The sequence below is a fragment of the Mercenaria mercenaria genome, chromosome 1, assembly GCF_021730395.1.
Source record: "Mercenaria mercenaria strain notata chromosome 1, MADL_Memer_1, whole genome shotgun sequence".
Classification (NCBI taxonomy): domain Eukaryota; kingdom Metazoa; phylum Mollusca; class Bivalvia; order Venerida; family Veneridae; genus Mercenaria; species Mercenaria mercenaria.
Window position 1 is genome coordinate 45,881,344 of NC_069361.1, and position 17,710 is coordinate 45,899,053.

General features: G+C 36.2%; 1 protein-coding gene across 1 annotated transcript; it reads right to left on the minus strand.

Annotated features, from left to right (window-relative positions):
• Positions 1 to 2,915: 2,915 nt before the first annotated feature.
• On the minus strand, positions 2,916 to 16,131 carry LOC123539994 (uncharacterized). Its single transcript, XM_053546334.1, has 11 exons — positions 15,576 to 16,131; positions 13,265 to 13,431; positions 11,023 to 11,160; positions 10,592 to 10,614; positions 9,837 to 9,868; positions 8,956 to 9,134; positions 6,877 to 6,994; positions 6,280 to 6,322; positions 4,966 to 5,036; positions 4,446 to 4,548; positions 2,916 to 3,959 (listed from the first exon to the last, which is right to left on the minus strand). Exons 1-11 carry the CDS (start codon positions 15,758 to 15,760, stop codon positions 3,762 to 3,764), a joined length of 1,257 nt encoding a protein of 418 aa, XP_053402309.1. The 5' UTR covers positions 15,761 to 16,131; the 3' UTR covers positions 2,916 to 3,761.
• Positions 16,132 to 17,710: the final 1,579 nt, after the last annotated feature.

Sequence of the window (17,710 nt, forward strand, 5' to 3'; positions counted from 1 at the left end):
GTAGATGTCATGTGTGAGATGCACTTAATACATGGCAACGAAAATCAATTTAGTCATAACTGAGGAAGAAGTATCAATATAGACTAGCATATAATATACGACAAAAAATGTTGCAAGGGCGGGCAGTTGAGTATGACATTTGATAGCTAAGCATTGATCATTTGACGGTTTTGAAATGACCGACTTTACTATTCTGTTGTTTCAAGCACCGTATTAGCTATGGAGCTTCTGTATCGGTTCAACGTCATTTTTCATGTGTACTAGCAGAAACCAGACCGTGCAGAAACTATGTTATATGTAAAACAATGTCATGCAGCACTAGTCGTTTGTTAAGATTACTTCAATGGTTTAAGTATACTGTTGTAAGCTAGATATGTATCAAGTATGTTTTATTTTAAGCAAAATGCAGAATACTGTAACTTCACATAAACTTCTTATGGCGTGGTCACACTACACATAGTTAATCGTATTAAGGACTGATCGTAGTTGATCGTAGTTGATCGTACTAAGCGTAGTTACACGTAGATAATCGTAGTCAAACGTAGTAATGATCGTAGTTCGAACTTATGATTTGTCCGTAGTAAGCAAATAATTTTACGACATGTTCAAAATCTGACTACGATTAACTACGATGTTTTGACCCTACTGTGACCGTAGTTTGAACGTAGTTGATCTTAGTTAAACGTACTTGATCGTACTTAACAGTAGTGTGTATCGTTTTTGATCGTAGTACAAGAAAAACACATCGACAGTACGGTTCAAGTACGATCAACCAGGGCTCCACTACGGCTAAACTAAACTAGGGCTCCACTACGGCTAAACGCTTTTCCGTAGCTCAACGTAGTTGATCGTAATTTGTCGTAGTTGTTCGTACTTCGATCGTAGTATATACGTAGTGTAACGTAGTAACTCGTGGTACGACGTAGTGATACCCTAGTTAACCCTACCCGATTTACTCGTAGTTGAACGTAGTTGTTCGTACTTACACGTACTTCAACGTACGACAAACTACGTTTAAAATGAACTACAGCCAACTACGTGCGTGAACGTAAATGTGACCATTGCTTTAATCTCATGTTTACGTAGACTATACAGTATGCAGAGATTGTTCATATGAGCCGTCCCATGAGAAAACCAACATAGTGGTTTTGCGACCAGCATTGATCCAGACCAGACTGCGCAGCACTGATCCTGACCAGACTGCGCGGATGCGCAGGCTTGTCTGGATCAATGCTGGTCGCAAAACCACTATGTTGGTTTTCTCGTAGCGCGTCTCATATTTTCACTTGTAACATTAGGGTTTAGTATACCTTTAAAAAAAACTTACATTCACCCTTACTCGCACCTATTTTTTCTACGAGACCTCCACTGATGAAATGCATTTGACGAAAGTGATAATGAAACTTCTTCTCTTTACTTCAGATCAATAAAAGGAACAGCTGTCAGGGCCTAGAGTCGCAGTGTACATCGCTCATTTGTGTTGACAGAAACACATTGACATGGAATATACGGCGGAAAAATGTTTAAAAGCCATTATCAAAAACGATGCAGAAGAATTTGATCTGCTTTTGTTAAAAATAAAGCAACTAATTCACAAAGTTCGACAAAATGCCGGTACGGAAATAAAATGGATTCAAGATATCCCTGTGTTCTGCACATTGTACAACAATCCTAGATTCTTGAATAAAGTTTGTATGCAGCTAAAAAGCTCATACAGTTTCACGCCTTCAACGACTTTAGGCCAGGAAGTTAATGCCATAGACTTAGCAGATGCATTTGGCTTCAGGAAGTGCGAAAAACAGTTAATGAAACTTTATGGAACAAGTGTAGATGGCAAAAGAGACAGGCTACATGTACCAGACTTTTCTATATTTGTTGCCATCCTAAATATCGGCCAGATTCACAGAATGGATCAAAATTTGATCATTCAGTGTTTTCATCGCTTGGTTGAAAATGGTCTTGACATTTGCGCAAAAGGACCGTTAAATAAAACAATTCTTCAGGAAGCCGTTTTGAAAATGTGCACCGCTGAAATGTTTAAATGTTTGTTTTCTTTCGGATTCGATGTGAACAGTACAGACGACTTTGGCGATACAGCTTTCTCAACATTTATATGGAGTGCATTGCGTTACAAAGGGCAGTCTGAACAATTCACGAGAATCTTGTTAATATTTCTTTATCAGAATCCAGATCCGTCGTTGGATGCTGGTCTAATTCAACAAGCATTGTGTTACGATAGAACAAAGTTTCCAGACGAGGAGGAAATATCAGACGACGAAGGCACCGAGGTCAATGAGGGCAAATATGTGCACCCAAACGAACAGTTACGGCTTCTACCATGGTTATACAAATGCGGATTTCATATTACCCAATATGTCAGAGATACGATTGAATTGCCCAATATTTTCACGCGTTCTGTAACATATAATCTTTCTCTTAATAACCCACGGTCTTTGAAGGAAAGTGCAAGATTAGCAGTCCGTGCAGCATACCCAGGTCAAAGGTTACATAAAGTGATAAATTCAGTAACTCTCCCAACTTCTATACGGGATTACATTCTAATGGAATGTCTGAACATTGAGCCATTAGGTGTAGACCTTATTAAAGATCCTTACCAAATCTGGCAATGCAATGATGTACACGCCCACATCCATTTCTAAAAATGACTATGTTTACTGCATTTCACTTTATATTGATTTTAATGCGTCTGAGCAGACCTCCGACCAATGGTTTTGTCAAAATTGACTATTTTATTTGAATACGTAGACATTATGTAAGGCATTAGACATGCCCTGAGTTGCCGCGATTTGTTGGACGCGGACTTCCAGTGTTTTATTCCGGTGCTGGAAATACCATCTTACACCCTCGGGGTGTTAGATGACTCTCATGCTGTAAATGACGTATAACGAAGTACATATATTTTATGCAGTAATTTCTGTTTTATTTCATAAAACGGAATAAAGAATCAAGAAGTTTGATAGTTATTCTCTGTTCCTTAGACATGTAGTATATTTTATCAAAAATACATAACGTTACGCTGCAAGTAATTATAGCAAAACCGGAACTAATTTCATTGTTTTCTGTTTTTGAAACGTCATGACGTCTTTCCAGTTTATGAATATTGATTTCCCGAGCTTGCTATGAAGGAAGTAAATCTTTTGATTCTCTATTATCTGATGAATAAAGGCAAACTCCAACGCAGTGATCTCCCTTGCCGCTTCGCTCATTGATCGAAGCGGCAAGGGAGATCACTGCGTTGGAGTTTGGAATAAAGTATGAAGAAAGATTTTAGGTACGGATAGTAACGGCTCGCGATTAACTTTACGCGGTAACATGGCAGAGCCTTGTTATGTCTTAAACAGTTGCCCTTGTCCGGATATTCCCACCTTCACATACAACCAGGGAAATATTATTATAGTAGCTATACGTCCACATTCACTATCAAAAATGGTACATCTAAAATAAATGCTGGGTTGAAATAATGAACAAATGATTGTTCTGTAGTTTTCGTGATTTGTAAAGTCTGGTGAAACCTTCAGACCATCTCCATGGCATTCAATATCCAATGAATAAATAGTCACGTTTGCTGTCAACAGTGTTCTGTAAAATTTGCCTGATGTGTTTAAAACTGAAATTCAACAGAATGTATGTACAAATTTATATGATTGCATGATTCCATTAATTATGCATGATTCCATTAATTAAATGAATTAAAATCAGTTCTGTTCTTTTATCTATGTACGTCACTTGTATTTCCGTTATTATGTAAACCAGACGTATCTATCCGGTCGTATATTTCCGGTTTGCATATTCGGATATAATTTGGACTTTACTGATGCTCTAAAGTAGGTATCATTTGATTGGATGCTGATAGTGACGCACTCTGATGACATTATCTTTGGTGCTACTGGCAGCTTTTTCAAATCGTCAATAAACATTCCGTTGACAGAATTGTATTTCTGAAATAAAAAGAAAACAGATGATCCTACATAATAAAGAGTAGATATTATATACTTGATATATCTCACCGACAGCCTACTGATTGCCAAACACTTACAGGTAATAAAACTTTTTTTGCAGTAAGATATAGATCTAGTTTGTTCAAATGCTCCCTTATTCAAGAGTTTTACTACCTATCTTCTTGCATGTTTTATGGACATAATTAGGCAATCTCACTGAAAACCTCGATTCATAAACAACGAAAAGCAAAACATATAAATCCAAAAAAATCCTGTTGCTAGCGTTACGTTAAGCGATCGTAGAACTTGTTGACATTTCACGTTAACATTCAAGAATTTGAAAACATTGAATTTATAACTATAACTAAGACGGCATCCTTCGTTGCTGGATCAGGGGTGACAGTGTAGGCGGTGAACGCCAAGGAGAAGATAACTACATATAACACACAAACTGAATATTTGTTTAAAAAGATAAATCATTCTCACATGTTCAGCTTCAAATACTTCGAACAGTGCCCTATAGAGGTGCCACTTGTTGAAGTTAAATGTTTTGTCAGTCATACTCCTCTTGAACTGGACCAGGCCGAATCTACAACATAGGTAAAACAGTCAGTATAAACATTAAAGGGATCAGTTTACAAACGTTTTTGAACGAAATATTCAAGTCAATGCAAACGATATTGCGATACACTGCCCAGGATCAAGTATCATTGTTCAATATAATTTTCTCATGAAGTGCAACTTTCAGAGCAGCAACACAACAATGCACTTACATTACTGAACAGCACAACGCATTGATAGCGCAGCCACGTGCAGTGTAATATAAATATTTGTTTGATTTTATGAATCTTTATGATCAGCTTTAAAATTAATGCAAAATATTCCAATTTTCCAGTCTACTAAAGGAGAAGTCCACTCCAATCGTTTACTTTTTTCGTTTTCACTGAGCATCAAGATGGCAAGAGACAGTACCGAAATGACTGTGAGGAGGACTATAAATACGTACCTGCTAGGCATATGCAGATTGACAGTATACATTGGTTGCCATGACCACCATTCCGTAGCAGCATCCTCGTCCTGGAAATGTTAGAGAAGAGCCATTTCATAATAGCGTTTAATTTTTTTTTTTTAATTTCGGCTACCGAGGTAACCCATTTATTGTCCCCGTCATAGATGTGCGAGGGTCGGGGATCCATCCCCCATCACATCTTACAAAAAGCAACATGATTGTTATTACAACTAAAATATAATCATATTAGCTAATGAACTGCTGTAACAAAATTCTTGGGGATTTTTTTTTTTTTTTTGATAATGGGAACTAATACCTTCTTAATATACAATTTAAGTGAATCTTTATTTAACAACTAATCTATACAAAAAAGCATTTACTTAATCTGTTTAATTATGCATTTCATAAACAGATTATATGCATAATATTAGTTAATTAGACAAATTATTTTTTAGATAAAAAAACAAAAATTGACTAACATTCATAATGGTTAAATTTTACATACTGTCTTCCGTTGTCTAGCGATTTAATTTAGACATTTTTGCGTAGGATAATATTTCACTTAAAATATAAAGAGACAAAATCTACATTTCGAAGATAAAAAGGCCTTTAGTTGGTTTAAACATATCTTATTGCATATCAATATACATAATATCTACATCTCAAATACAAAACTTAACAATATTATATGCAAAAGGGTTGGGTAACAAGTTCTCTCAACATTATTGCATACCCTTCCCTATTTTATGTAAAACAAAAAACAACAAGTTTCGGCCGAAAGAGAGTGGAAAGTGAAAAACCTGGGTTGGTCTGGACACGTAGAGGGGGCATCTTGTATGTGATACAAAAGAAACATAATGTCAACAGTAAAAGCTTACAAGTATATTCTTTCATATATATTCTATATCGTTTATAGTGTTTTAGAAGTTATTTAACCTTGTGTTCCACTGAAAAAACTTCAATGTATTACTCTTGAAAAAGATTTTTATATTTTCCCCATAGAGTTTCGAATTTAGTCATTTCAAAATTTTTGAAAGCGTTTAATTTAGTACTATCTATACATTGACTAGTTCGTGAAACAGAATTTTAATTTCCTTATACCTAGAGTTCGATCCTGAGTAGTGGTAATTGTGAGTGGTGAACTTTATTGCGGCAGTTAACCTCTGGGTCACACAGCAAACGAAGACGACAGACGGCACTACATAATTTTTACTAAGTCAGACGGCCTATTTAGATATATGTTTGTCCGTTCAATGCGAAAAAAGGGAAACCACATATGTCTTCATTGCAATCTGCTTTCTTTTCTCTTACCTTCTTATACTGTCCGTTCACAATTTTGAATTTGTATTCTGGCCTGTACAAAAAAGAAAATAAAATCAGTTATTAACATGGAATTTTCAACTGCATATCGAGGATCAAGGTCCAATTTCCATCTTCAGCTGTGATATTTTGTCTAATTGCTTTATACACCAATTGTGTCGACTGCAGTGTTTATAGTGTTATCATTAACGTAAATCTGTTTAGAGATTATATAATTACTATGACTGTTTTAAATACAAAGTGACCCTGCCTCTTAACATTAATCTTTTTAAGGTCCATGTTGTTTTGACAGCAAATCTATTTGTCTTTTTGACAGCAATTTGAAAATTATTTAAAATTCTGATCATTGCCTTCTGTGGAGGAGAAAGATGAAAATTTCTTTACTGTTACCTAGCGAATCAAATTATCGTGCCTCATGCCGTGTTGGGTGAGCGTCGCTCACGTCAAAAAGCAGGGGGGAAAATGGTAGTTAAATGCTGCTAAGCAGTTGTCTTTTCCTGATTCTGTGTAAAATGTAAATATTTTTCCTGACGGGAGAAATAAAAAAGTGCCTACAGACACTATTTTGCATGCTGCATAGAAGCCTACCTTGCAAATATGAAGAACCAAGCTTCTTGTACTTCCGGTGTAGGTTGGTTACTCGGCCTGTCTGTATGTTCTGCTAAAGCGGCGAATGAAAATGACCATTCAGCACTCCAGTATGATCCTAAAAGAAATGACGATCTGTCACAAAGGTCCTGAAAATATCCTTTTTGGACGGATTGTCGAAGACAATTCCGTCCAGTGGAACCACAATAATACATATACGAATTTCGGCTTAATCGACTTTTTTGATAACCACCATATATTTCACATTCCGCCGAGAAAAAATAGTTCTCAAATGCAGCACATAAAACAACTGAAATTACCACGCTTCACTGTGCGCTTTAAATGAATGCAGGCGATTAGTGTAGTATAAACATGAGCAGACGATGTGCCCGCTGACCAATAAACTTAGCACGCTTTATATACGAGCCAGTGTTCTTATCGCTGGAAGATGGACTTTTCATTGAAGATTTTACATCAATGGAATTCACAAAAGCTGTACTGAAAATTTCAGAATTTAGGGGAAGCAAATGCGCGGATATTTGTGATCTGTAGTCACCACAAAGAAGTGAAATGGAATAATAGAACTTTGATAGATACTTTTGATAATCAAAATAAGTAAAATACTTTTCAAATACGATACTCTGAAAATTTTTGAGAAAGAAATTTATTATTAATTTGCAACACGGAAATCAGTTGTATGTGTATTCCTTAAAAGTCCCTGCTGTTAGTAGTGACCTTAAAAAATGTGTTTCAGTTCTGTTCCCTATGTTAGTATAGTTTGATGTATATTTGCCCAATAGTTATTACAAAATGTATGATTGTTTTGTAACTGTCTACATGCACATCTGTGCAGTCTGATCATGATATAGTCTGCATTGTTCATATTTAGTCATTATATTCACAATGGACATAGAAATTTGGCAAGGAAATGGTTACACTGCTGTAAAAAACAACCGAAAAAAAGACATTTTCTAGTTTAATAGTCACAAAAGAAAAGGGACATGACAGAGTCAATGCATTTCAAGACAATCCGTCCTCCAGTATTTACAATGCTTTGATTTTTCACACAGTTCTTGCATCTTGATAACATTTAGATGTTGTTTAAGAAAATGATAATTACAACGAAATCAACGAAGCATTCCGTAGAATATTCCTCAAGCCGACAATTGGTAGCGGTCGATGATGGCAAAAATTGTTTATTGTAATTAACCCTTAGTCTGCTGAAACAAGCGATTCTACCGTTGTGACAAGTGCAGACCAAGATCAGCCTACACATTCGTGTAGCAGGTAAGGGTTAAGTGAAAATATAAATATTGATTGTTAAGGATCATGAGGATAGTGTGTCAGATGAGCGGGTTTATTATTACATATTTGATTAGGATGGACACGGATAATCTGTTGGTAAATATAATTATCGTGAATGCTTTAGCATTAAGTAATGGTTCACTCATGTTAAATAATACACGTGCTGAACTGAAACGTGACCAAAAATGATTAAATATACACCAGGAATGTCATTCAGCCTTTCCAAGTCTGCTACGTTGCGTATGGCACTGTCAATTTGAACACCTCGGCCTTTATGCTACGTATGTTCTACGATGCACACCAGTCTATCCTTACTCGTTCGGCTTACCGGGATGGTTTATTATAGTTGCTTTCCTCTAGTGACAAAAGGAACCCCACGAAACGTCCTATCATTTGGACAAGACGGCACCGTCTAGAATACCTCCGTTTTTATTTGAATAGTTTTTATTTTTGTTGTGATTTACGGCGCACCGACACAATCATCATATATAGGCCATATTGGAACTTTCCAGCCCCATGTGCATTATATTATCACGGGCGGACACCTGGGTAAAACCACCGACCTTCCGTAAGCAGCCTGATCGCTTACTCACATGAATAATTCAACGCCCCAAGAGAGGCTCGAACCCACATCGGTGAGGGGCAAGTGATTTAAAGTCAGCGACCCTAACCACTCGGCCAAGGAGGCCCCCTGAATCGTTGTCAATCTTTCCAGATAAGCTTGAAATTACAATGCTATGTCCCAAGTGTAATGTATTTTATGTATGTACTGACCTTGGCCATTCGGATTGTTAATTATTCCATCTGTATGTGTTGCCTTTTCCATGCTACTGTTCCAGCTTGAGATGGCCACTGAGTTACGATCTACGCATTTGTCACGATTGTCCATGTAGGCCTTCTCCAACATAAGGTCCCAGCTCACGTTACGTACGCTGACTTGCATCTCCTTATAGCTGTAACAATAACTGGCAGCTTAATTCCAGGAAAATATAATTGAGCCGTGCCATGAGAAAACCAACATAGTGGGTTTGCGACCAGCATGGATCCAGACCAGCCTGTGCATCCGCGCAGTCTGGTCAGGATCCATGCTGTTCGCTAACAGTTTCTCCAATTCCAACAGGCTTTAAAAGCGAACAGCATGGATCCTGACCAGACTGCGCGGATGCGCAGGCTGGTCTGGATCCATGCTGGTCGCAAACCCACTATGTTGGTTTTCCCAAAGCACGGCTCAATTATGTAGAGAAAAGTACGACCAACTTGACTATAATTTGTGGACTGTTGCACTGAAAACTACAGGTTCCTGGTCACTAGTATATGTAATTTACAATGTCGAAGAATCGTGTAACAGATTGATAGTAGACCATGAAGGTTTGCTTACAGATACAGTAAACGTATCATGTGCTTTCCAGGTTGAGTAAAATCTGTCACTCGCCTATCATAAGTGTGCGTACTGACCAAGAATATATGAAAGATTTAACCTGTGTCTCCACTATTCATCGAAGTAACTGAGTCAGTTGACACGGTGTTTTCTTCCAAGGACTATAAAAAAGCATTATTTTTTTCGCGGAAGACATGTTTAAAGTTTAAAGGTTCTGTCTCCGTATTTTACAGATCGCTACATTCCTTTATAAAGGCAAATAGATATTAAAACGTACTTGTGCATGCTTCCATCAGGTACGGCGTACACCTAGAATAAATGATATATTTATATGAAACATAAGCCTTAAGGAAGTAAATATAATTTCGTACAATACAAAAGATTTCAACTGTATGATGTTTAACGGTCAAAAATCTTCTACAAAATGAATCATACATTGTTTTACATATATCGTCATATGCTGTACTTCGGGATATTTTGGCACAGTATAATTTTTGACGATTTTTACCAAAACCATGTAGTTATTACGGTTAGTTTACTAAAATTCTTTCATAATTATATTATACAGTCATAATACGTTTATTTTTTGCCATAAAGTATGGTACCGAATTAGGTCCGACGGTGGGAAATCATTGTCAAATCTTAGAGGATGTAGAGTGCGCTTGCGCAAAAATTTACTTCGGTTGCTAAGGACTTCGCGATGTGTAAATCCATCTATATTCCGAACTGCTATAGGATCATTTTGACAAATATGAATATGCTTACAACCTGTGTCAAAATGCTCGCAATTATATAAGAGCCGCGCCATGAGAAAACCAACATAGTGCGTTTGCGACCAGCATGGATCCAGACCCAGGATCCATGCTGCTCGCTAACAGTTTCTCTTATTCCAATAGGCTTTGAAAGCGAACAGCATGGATCCTGACCAGACTGCGCGGATGCGCAGGCTGGTCTGGATCTATGCTGGTCGCAAACGCACTATGTTGGTTTTCTCATGGCGTGGCTCATATCGGGTATAACGTGTCAGCTTACCTCAAATGCATTTTCTCGCCATACTGTAAAATAGAAAATGATTATAATACAAAAAACTGAAATATCACACTAAGCTATGCAAAGTAATTTTAGCAATGAGTTGCATAATAATGATGAAACGTGTATAAACGGAATAATACTTATTTATAACGAGATGCCTTATGAACACACCTTTGCATTTTTTTCCAGAATAGGTTATTAAACCATCGACATCTCTCGTACTGACTTATGTTTCATGAGCTATAAGGTCAGCATTGCGGGGGACATTAAAATGTATCTGGATGAAAAACACTTTGGTTACATTTCTTAGTTAATTGCTACTAGTGATCTCCCGTTTAAATACATTTAACTCATCAAAATAAATAGATAAATAAAAAAATAATAATAAAGCGGAAGTAATCGATTCCGAAAATTTCGTGCAATAAGTTTACCTGGCGACTCATCCTGTGTATATGTTCCCCAGAAGTCCGTTTCCTCCATCAGCGCTCCCACATAGAGCCGATCGTCATCCCAACGTACCTTAAACCTGGTACTGAAATAGGGTTCTGGGTAGTCTGGGCCCCGTATATCTGTACAATCAGAGTACAAGGGGGATATTCGATCTACTCCTTACCACCGAAACAAATAACGGCCAAAACTGAAAATGTGAGTTTTTCTTACTTTTTATCTTTTTCAAAGATTTCTAGACCATGACATATGGCTATCAACCTGCTCCACTGTTTTTTTCTATCTATCGGTACCTTTAGCTTTGGAAACAGTGCTGTAATTTGTCTGGAATGCTGGTCATGGGATTTGAATCGATAGAAAATCCTCCTGAAAACACGGGATAAGGAATAGTGCGATTAGCAAAAATGGTCTTTTTTCCCTAATTATTCAAATAGTTGTGAGCTATTTTTTCTGATAAGAAGAAAAACTTCATATATTTCCATCATGGTTAGTCTGGAGCCGATTAAAAGTCGTAATTTTAAATTACGCAGTTTTTTGTCTGATGGTAAGAACAGTGTACGAAAATAAGAGGATAAGATGTAGTTCACTTCTTCAAGCGATTTTTTTCTTCACTCTTTTCAGAGTCAATCAAGTAAAATTCTGTTGATATTTTGGTGATCATTTATAACTATCTCTTGCTCAATGTAGGAAGATTTAAAAGGTATCCGCCTGTCTATCAGACACGTGATGTACTGAAAGCCTAAAGTTTAGCAAGTACGTAATATAGTACCCCTCGCCAACATTTAAGTATCTATAAATTTCAATTTGGTATAGCGCCCAAAGTCGTTAATAACAAGCAATTGCCTTACAAAAATGTTGAAATATTTTTGTCTTAAAAAGTTAAACCTATTTAAAATACAATGTGTTCTACTAAAGATAGTGAAAAATCAGCAACAAAAAACTGTGTAATTTAAAATTACGACTTTTAATCGGCTCCAGACAAATCATGATAGAAATATATATTGAAATTTTACTTCTTATCAGACAAATAGCTCACAACTATTTGAATATTAGGAAAAAGACCATTTTTGCTAATCGCACTATTCCTTATCCCGTGTTTTCAGGAGGATTTTCTATCGATTCAAATCCCATGACCAGCATTCCAGACAAATTACAGCACTGTTTCTAAAGTAAAAGGTACCGATAGATAGAAAAAACAGTGAAGCAGGTTGATAGCCATGTGTCATGGTCTAGAAATCTTTGAAAAAGATAAAAAGTAAGAAAAACTCACATTTTCTGTTTTGGTCGCCATTTTGTTTCGGTGGTAAGGAGTAGATCGAATACCCCCCTTGAGAGTATATTTGGAATAAAAGTTCTTAAATAAGTGTGTTTAATTAGGACACTGAAGAGATTCCTGTGTATTTTGACTAGCTTTGTACATGTATTCATAATACTGTCTGACCGCTTTTCAAATCGTCTAAAATGTGATATAAAGACTTCAACAATGAATTGGATTTAGAGCAAAATTAAAATAAAGCTTGGTGAAGATTTACTGTCTTTTTTATTTCAAACTTAAAACACGTTTTGCATGAACAATAATGCATTAATGTCATATTCATGAAAAAGAGGTTCATCGAACCTTTACGCCAAGTTCATTGTCGTATAGCGACCTATGTCGTTAGCCACATCTCATGTTAGATTTGAATCATTGTGAATATAGTTTGCTTACAAGTTATGATAACACCTTCACGTACATTTAGAATATTTCAAACTTCTTGAATTTTCGCACGAAAAAAAAAAAGAAACCGTTTCATGCATTTTAATGTAATAAGCGGCAAGTGATTCTGCCTTTGCGACCAATGCAGACTGATCATGGTCTGCACCGTTCGCTATTCAGCCAGTAAATTTTCAATGAAAACCCGTTCGAGTGATAAATGGTATTGCCCAAACTGAATGATGGATCAGACCATTTTAGAAATATAGCAGGGTAAAGGTTTAACAAACTTACATTACATAAATACATGTATGTATATTATATAGAACTGTTAGCAGAGCAATTGTTGCGTCTTGATACAGTTTTGGTTGTATCTTTATATAGCATTTGATTTTTCAGCCTTTTCTTTCAATATTTCTTACTTGACTTCATTTTATTTCGTTACCACATTTGAAAGGGAAACAAAAGACCAGTAGATGACCAAGTTAATTGAAATAAACGTTGGACTACAGCCGTATGCAGTCATTTCTTACCCATGAACGTTTCGGACCAGGGAATTTCGCTCCAAGCTTCTTCGTCCAGTCTCCCGTCAATAACCACTGGTTTTCCATTTAAGTGATAGGCCAGGTAAGTTCTCGGCAGGTCCTCTGTATTACAAGAGGCATGCGTGCAGGAGTCCGCTACACATTTATCCAAGTAACTGAAATTTTGATACACGACAGGCACGAATTAATGGACCAGTTTTTAAAATGCAAGAGCCATCAAATATTTATAGTAGAAATGATTGCAGTTGTGAAGAAACTAGAGGGGACTAGCAATCGTAGAATAAACAATACCTATCACTAATGGTGATGAATACCCCCAGTGGAACTCTGGAGAATAACTGCTTAGAAATAGCCCGGGAAAATTCCGTCTACAGACGGTCGGAACGACGGACGGACGGACCGGAATCCAGTACATCCCGGATACTAGTATCTGGGGGTATAATAATAACTGCATGGGGTATAGTATTAGTAGAGTATTATTTGAATACAAAATTATTGTGTTCCATCTATACTCAATTTTCCTTTTCAGTATGTTGCCAAAAGCCGTGACTTTTTTCATGCTTTGCTTTGTAACTTTGAAATGCACATTCTGTTTTCAGTTCTAGACAAATGTTATTTACAGTATTCTGCAAGCTTTAGATGAGTGAAAGTCACATTTTTTTGTGTAAAATATCACAATTCTCCAGACAGAATTTGAAAAAATAAAAACTTGCATATTTCTTTTAATAAGTTTCTCATTATTTCTTTATTGTGAAAATAAGTTTCTGATTATTTTATTATTGTGTTTGATCAACAAATATTTTTCTTTACATAGAAATGCCAAAAATAACTAGTATAACTTTAAAAGTTATCAATTATTCATTAATTTAAAATAAATTACATAATTTCCCCTTCTCACTAATAGATACACTTGTAAGGTAGACTGACTCTCCAATAAACAATGACTCTTGTTTATTGGAGCCATACTGTGATGGTCATTAGCCCCCAGCTCAATCTGACTAAAGTACATATCCTATTACGCTACGCATAGGATCTGAGAACGACCTATTCATGGCCTCGTTCTGACGACCCTTTCGCTAGCCAATCAGAGCCTAGCTTACAACATTTTGCAAATCTACCTGTAGCCTTGACTTTTAATATTTACAATTCTGATGTCGTATAGTGTCAGATGACCGGTTAGCTCAGTCGGTAGGCCACTTGCTTTGTAAGCGAGGGGTCCCGGGTTCGAGCCCTGAAATAACCGCATATTTTTCTTACTCTTTGGCATTCGAACAAGTCGTCTGATTGGTTCAAATAAAAATAGCAATACTGGAAATCCAAAATATACAGAAGACGTATGTGAATGGGTCGTTCTCAGATCTTCGTTTAGAAGATCAAGTACTTCAGTCAGATTGCCCCCAGCTGTGCTGGTGAAGACAAAAACCGCTTGGCCCACTGCCAAAATCTAGGCCTTTAAGCGTTTGGTTTAAGACAAACGCAATTTAATTTAATAAGCGGTTATTAAAGTTGCATTTACAAAAATAGTCAGTTCTTTTTCTTTGTATTTTTACAGTGTGGATAACCAATGTCAGGTTTAAAATGTTCTGCAGCGTGTTTCAGTTTATTATGTTTCCAAATATTATCTTATTTAGAAAAAAGTCTGATAAACTTTTATGGTAGGTTGATTTCGTATCTGGCTTCAGCCGTGATGTAATAACATTTTTCTTAAGAGACCAGTAATATAGAATTTATTTTGCTTTTAGGCAAAGTTGATAGTAGTGAAAAAGACATTCAACACTTAAATTTGTTTGCAGACAATAGTTAAACAATAAGCGAAACACGGTATATACGAGCAATAAATCGTAAATAAATCGTAAATACAAATAAGATTTATGTGTGCAAATAAACAGTCGATTTACAGGTAAATTAGCGACAAAACATGAGGTGTATCTCATTTCAACACCGAAGTTTAATTTGCCTTTCTGTGAACTTCTAGTGTCAAGAAAGAAGCTGTTGCACATGTTTCACATCCAGTCACATCGTGCTTATGCTGACACCATTGCGGCGCATCGCCACCAGGCTCAATAAAGTTATTATTCTTAACTTCTCGTGCAGTTTTTCCATGATTCACTATACGCAGCTTCACATCAAGTATCGAGATGATGCTGACCACCTCGCGTCTCATTGTCACCAGACATAACAAAGCTATTAATCGTACCTTTTGCTGTAGTTTTCCCATGGCTCACTAGACGTTCTTTCACAAGCTGCTGACCTTCCCGTGGGTCATCGTTACTTGACCTAACAAGTGTATTATTCTTACCCTTTCCTGTACTTTTTCCATCGCTCGCTAAACGCTGTTTCACATCCAGTACTTAGCTGCTGCTGATCACCTTGTGTCTCTTCATCACGAGACTTCTCGATGGCAAAGTGACCAATGATTATTCCTAGAGCAAACAACACCACACATGCTACCACTGAGACCACTATAATCATCCGAGTCTGCATTTTGTCCCCTTAATAACTTGTCTTTGTATAAAATGTTTGTTCAAGCAATAAATAACACCTTCGTTGTACACATTTAATATATTTTTACACACAAACTGCATGTATCCTACTATTTGTATTTTAAGTTTAAACTCTGGTTTACTCTTCAATGGTATTTACACATCCCGAGTTGTCGGATCACTAAGTTTTGGCGGTTCAGCGACAAGATAAAAATTACCACCTTTGTATGCACGGACATTCACTTTAAAATTGATGAATAATTTTGACGCCTTAAACTTTGTCCATTTACATGTTATATTGTCTTTTACAGGGTCGTATATGATCGATCTGTTGTCCAACAAATACTCTTTTTAGAACAAATACTATATGATTGATAGAACAACCACAATAATCATATTATTTATCCTAGGGAAAGTATTTGACCTAATGATAGTACTTTGCAGTCACTAAACGTATCATTTCAGAAAACTAAGATAATCACTCCAAATCAGGGTCCGATCCTACTATTTCATGTTTTTTTGCATGTTCCGTATCATCACATGCCTTAAAATCTCTAAACAGTGGTTACACCAATTCAACTGAATAACGTAGTATGCTTTTGAAATATCAATTTATTTATTCAAACAAATTTTGAATGCATTCGTTGATGCAAATTATTGAAACATTTTAAGAAAATCTAATTGAAGTTAAGTTTACTATTATCTTACATGGTCCAAAAGACAGGATGTGACTGATTTTTACCACACACAAGCCAGAAAATGGGATATAACTTACTGTAAAGTTGTGCAGAAAGGCCAATCATTGTCAAATTGCGATACATTGCTAGAGAACACATATCATTCGCGTTTTACAAACAATGAAAGTTCTCGTTACGAATTTTACAAATGCAGCATAAGATCCGATTATGCAACGCGATTTGTTAAACTATTTTAAGGGCCAAGTTAATAAGGATGACATTCACAAAATATTGAAAGGTGCGGTGTTGGTTCTAGTTCCCAGTTAAAACCAAACTCAATAATATGTGTCACATGAAACGACATGTTTATTTAAATAGATAGTACTTATTAATGGAATCCAACTCGGTTCCAGCTTAAATTTAAACCTGTTTGCTTTCCTATACGCCTTAATTAACCTCTCCGTGTGCTTTTATCGATGTTATGGAAACTATATCATGGTCATGGTGCCTAGACTTGGAAGTGCGGACTACTGCAGGATAATGAAAGATGTAGTCAAGATATCGAGGGGACGGCAAAACTTCTTTGTTAACTATAATAATTCCAAGTGCTTGCAATATAAAACCTGTACTGTATAATACCCGCTTCAGCAATTTTATAGTGCGTATATCTACGGCCGAGGATTTTAAACATGCTCTCACACTGCTTCAATGCCCCATCCGCTTATGCCTACAGGCCTAACTATAATAAAGGAACCAGGGTCTAGGCGCGTAATGGCGGACAGGTTTTTGAACACTAATTTTTGGTTTAAACATATTTTATTGCATATCAATATAATTATATAATATTTACATCTCAAATACAAAACTTAACAACATTATATGCAAAAGGGTTGGGTAACAAGTGCTCTCAACATTATTACATACCCTCCCCTTAACAAATTTCACTTACATAAGATTCGGCTACAAAATGTGTATTCATAAAGCTATGCAAAATTTTATATAATTGAAGTTAAAAGAAGAGAGAAAGAGGGAAGAAAGAATAGTAAGACGAAATCTAGTCAGATCAAGTGCAACATAATGTTTATTTTTCGCGTGATACTGATATTTTAGTTTTTGCTTTGTAGATTTTTATCGTTGGTCTTGTTGTTGCAGAACTAAATCTAGATGAATTTGGACACAAAAGTCACTGTAGTATTTCAATTCTCAAAACGCTTTGTATCTTTAATAAATTTTTGAACACTTCTGAAAATGTTAATATTATCGTTTACTGATAA

Excerpts from the sequence above, each read along its gene's own strand:
- LOC123539994 (XM_053546334.1), bottom strand. The coding sequence starts at position 15,760 with ATGCAGACTCGGATGATTATAGTGGTCTCAGTGGTAGCATGTGTGGTG. Across the intron at positions 11,161-13,264 it reads CTGGTCCGAAACGTTCATGG|ATATACGGGGCCCAGACTAC; the intron begins GTAAGAAATGAC and ends CTGATTGTACAG. Across the intron at positions 10,615-11,022 it reads TACACAGGATGAGTCGCCAG|TATGGCGAGAAAATGCATTT; the intron begins GTAAACTTATTG and ends TCTATTTTACAG.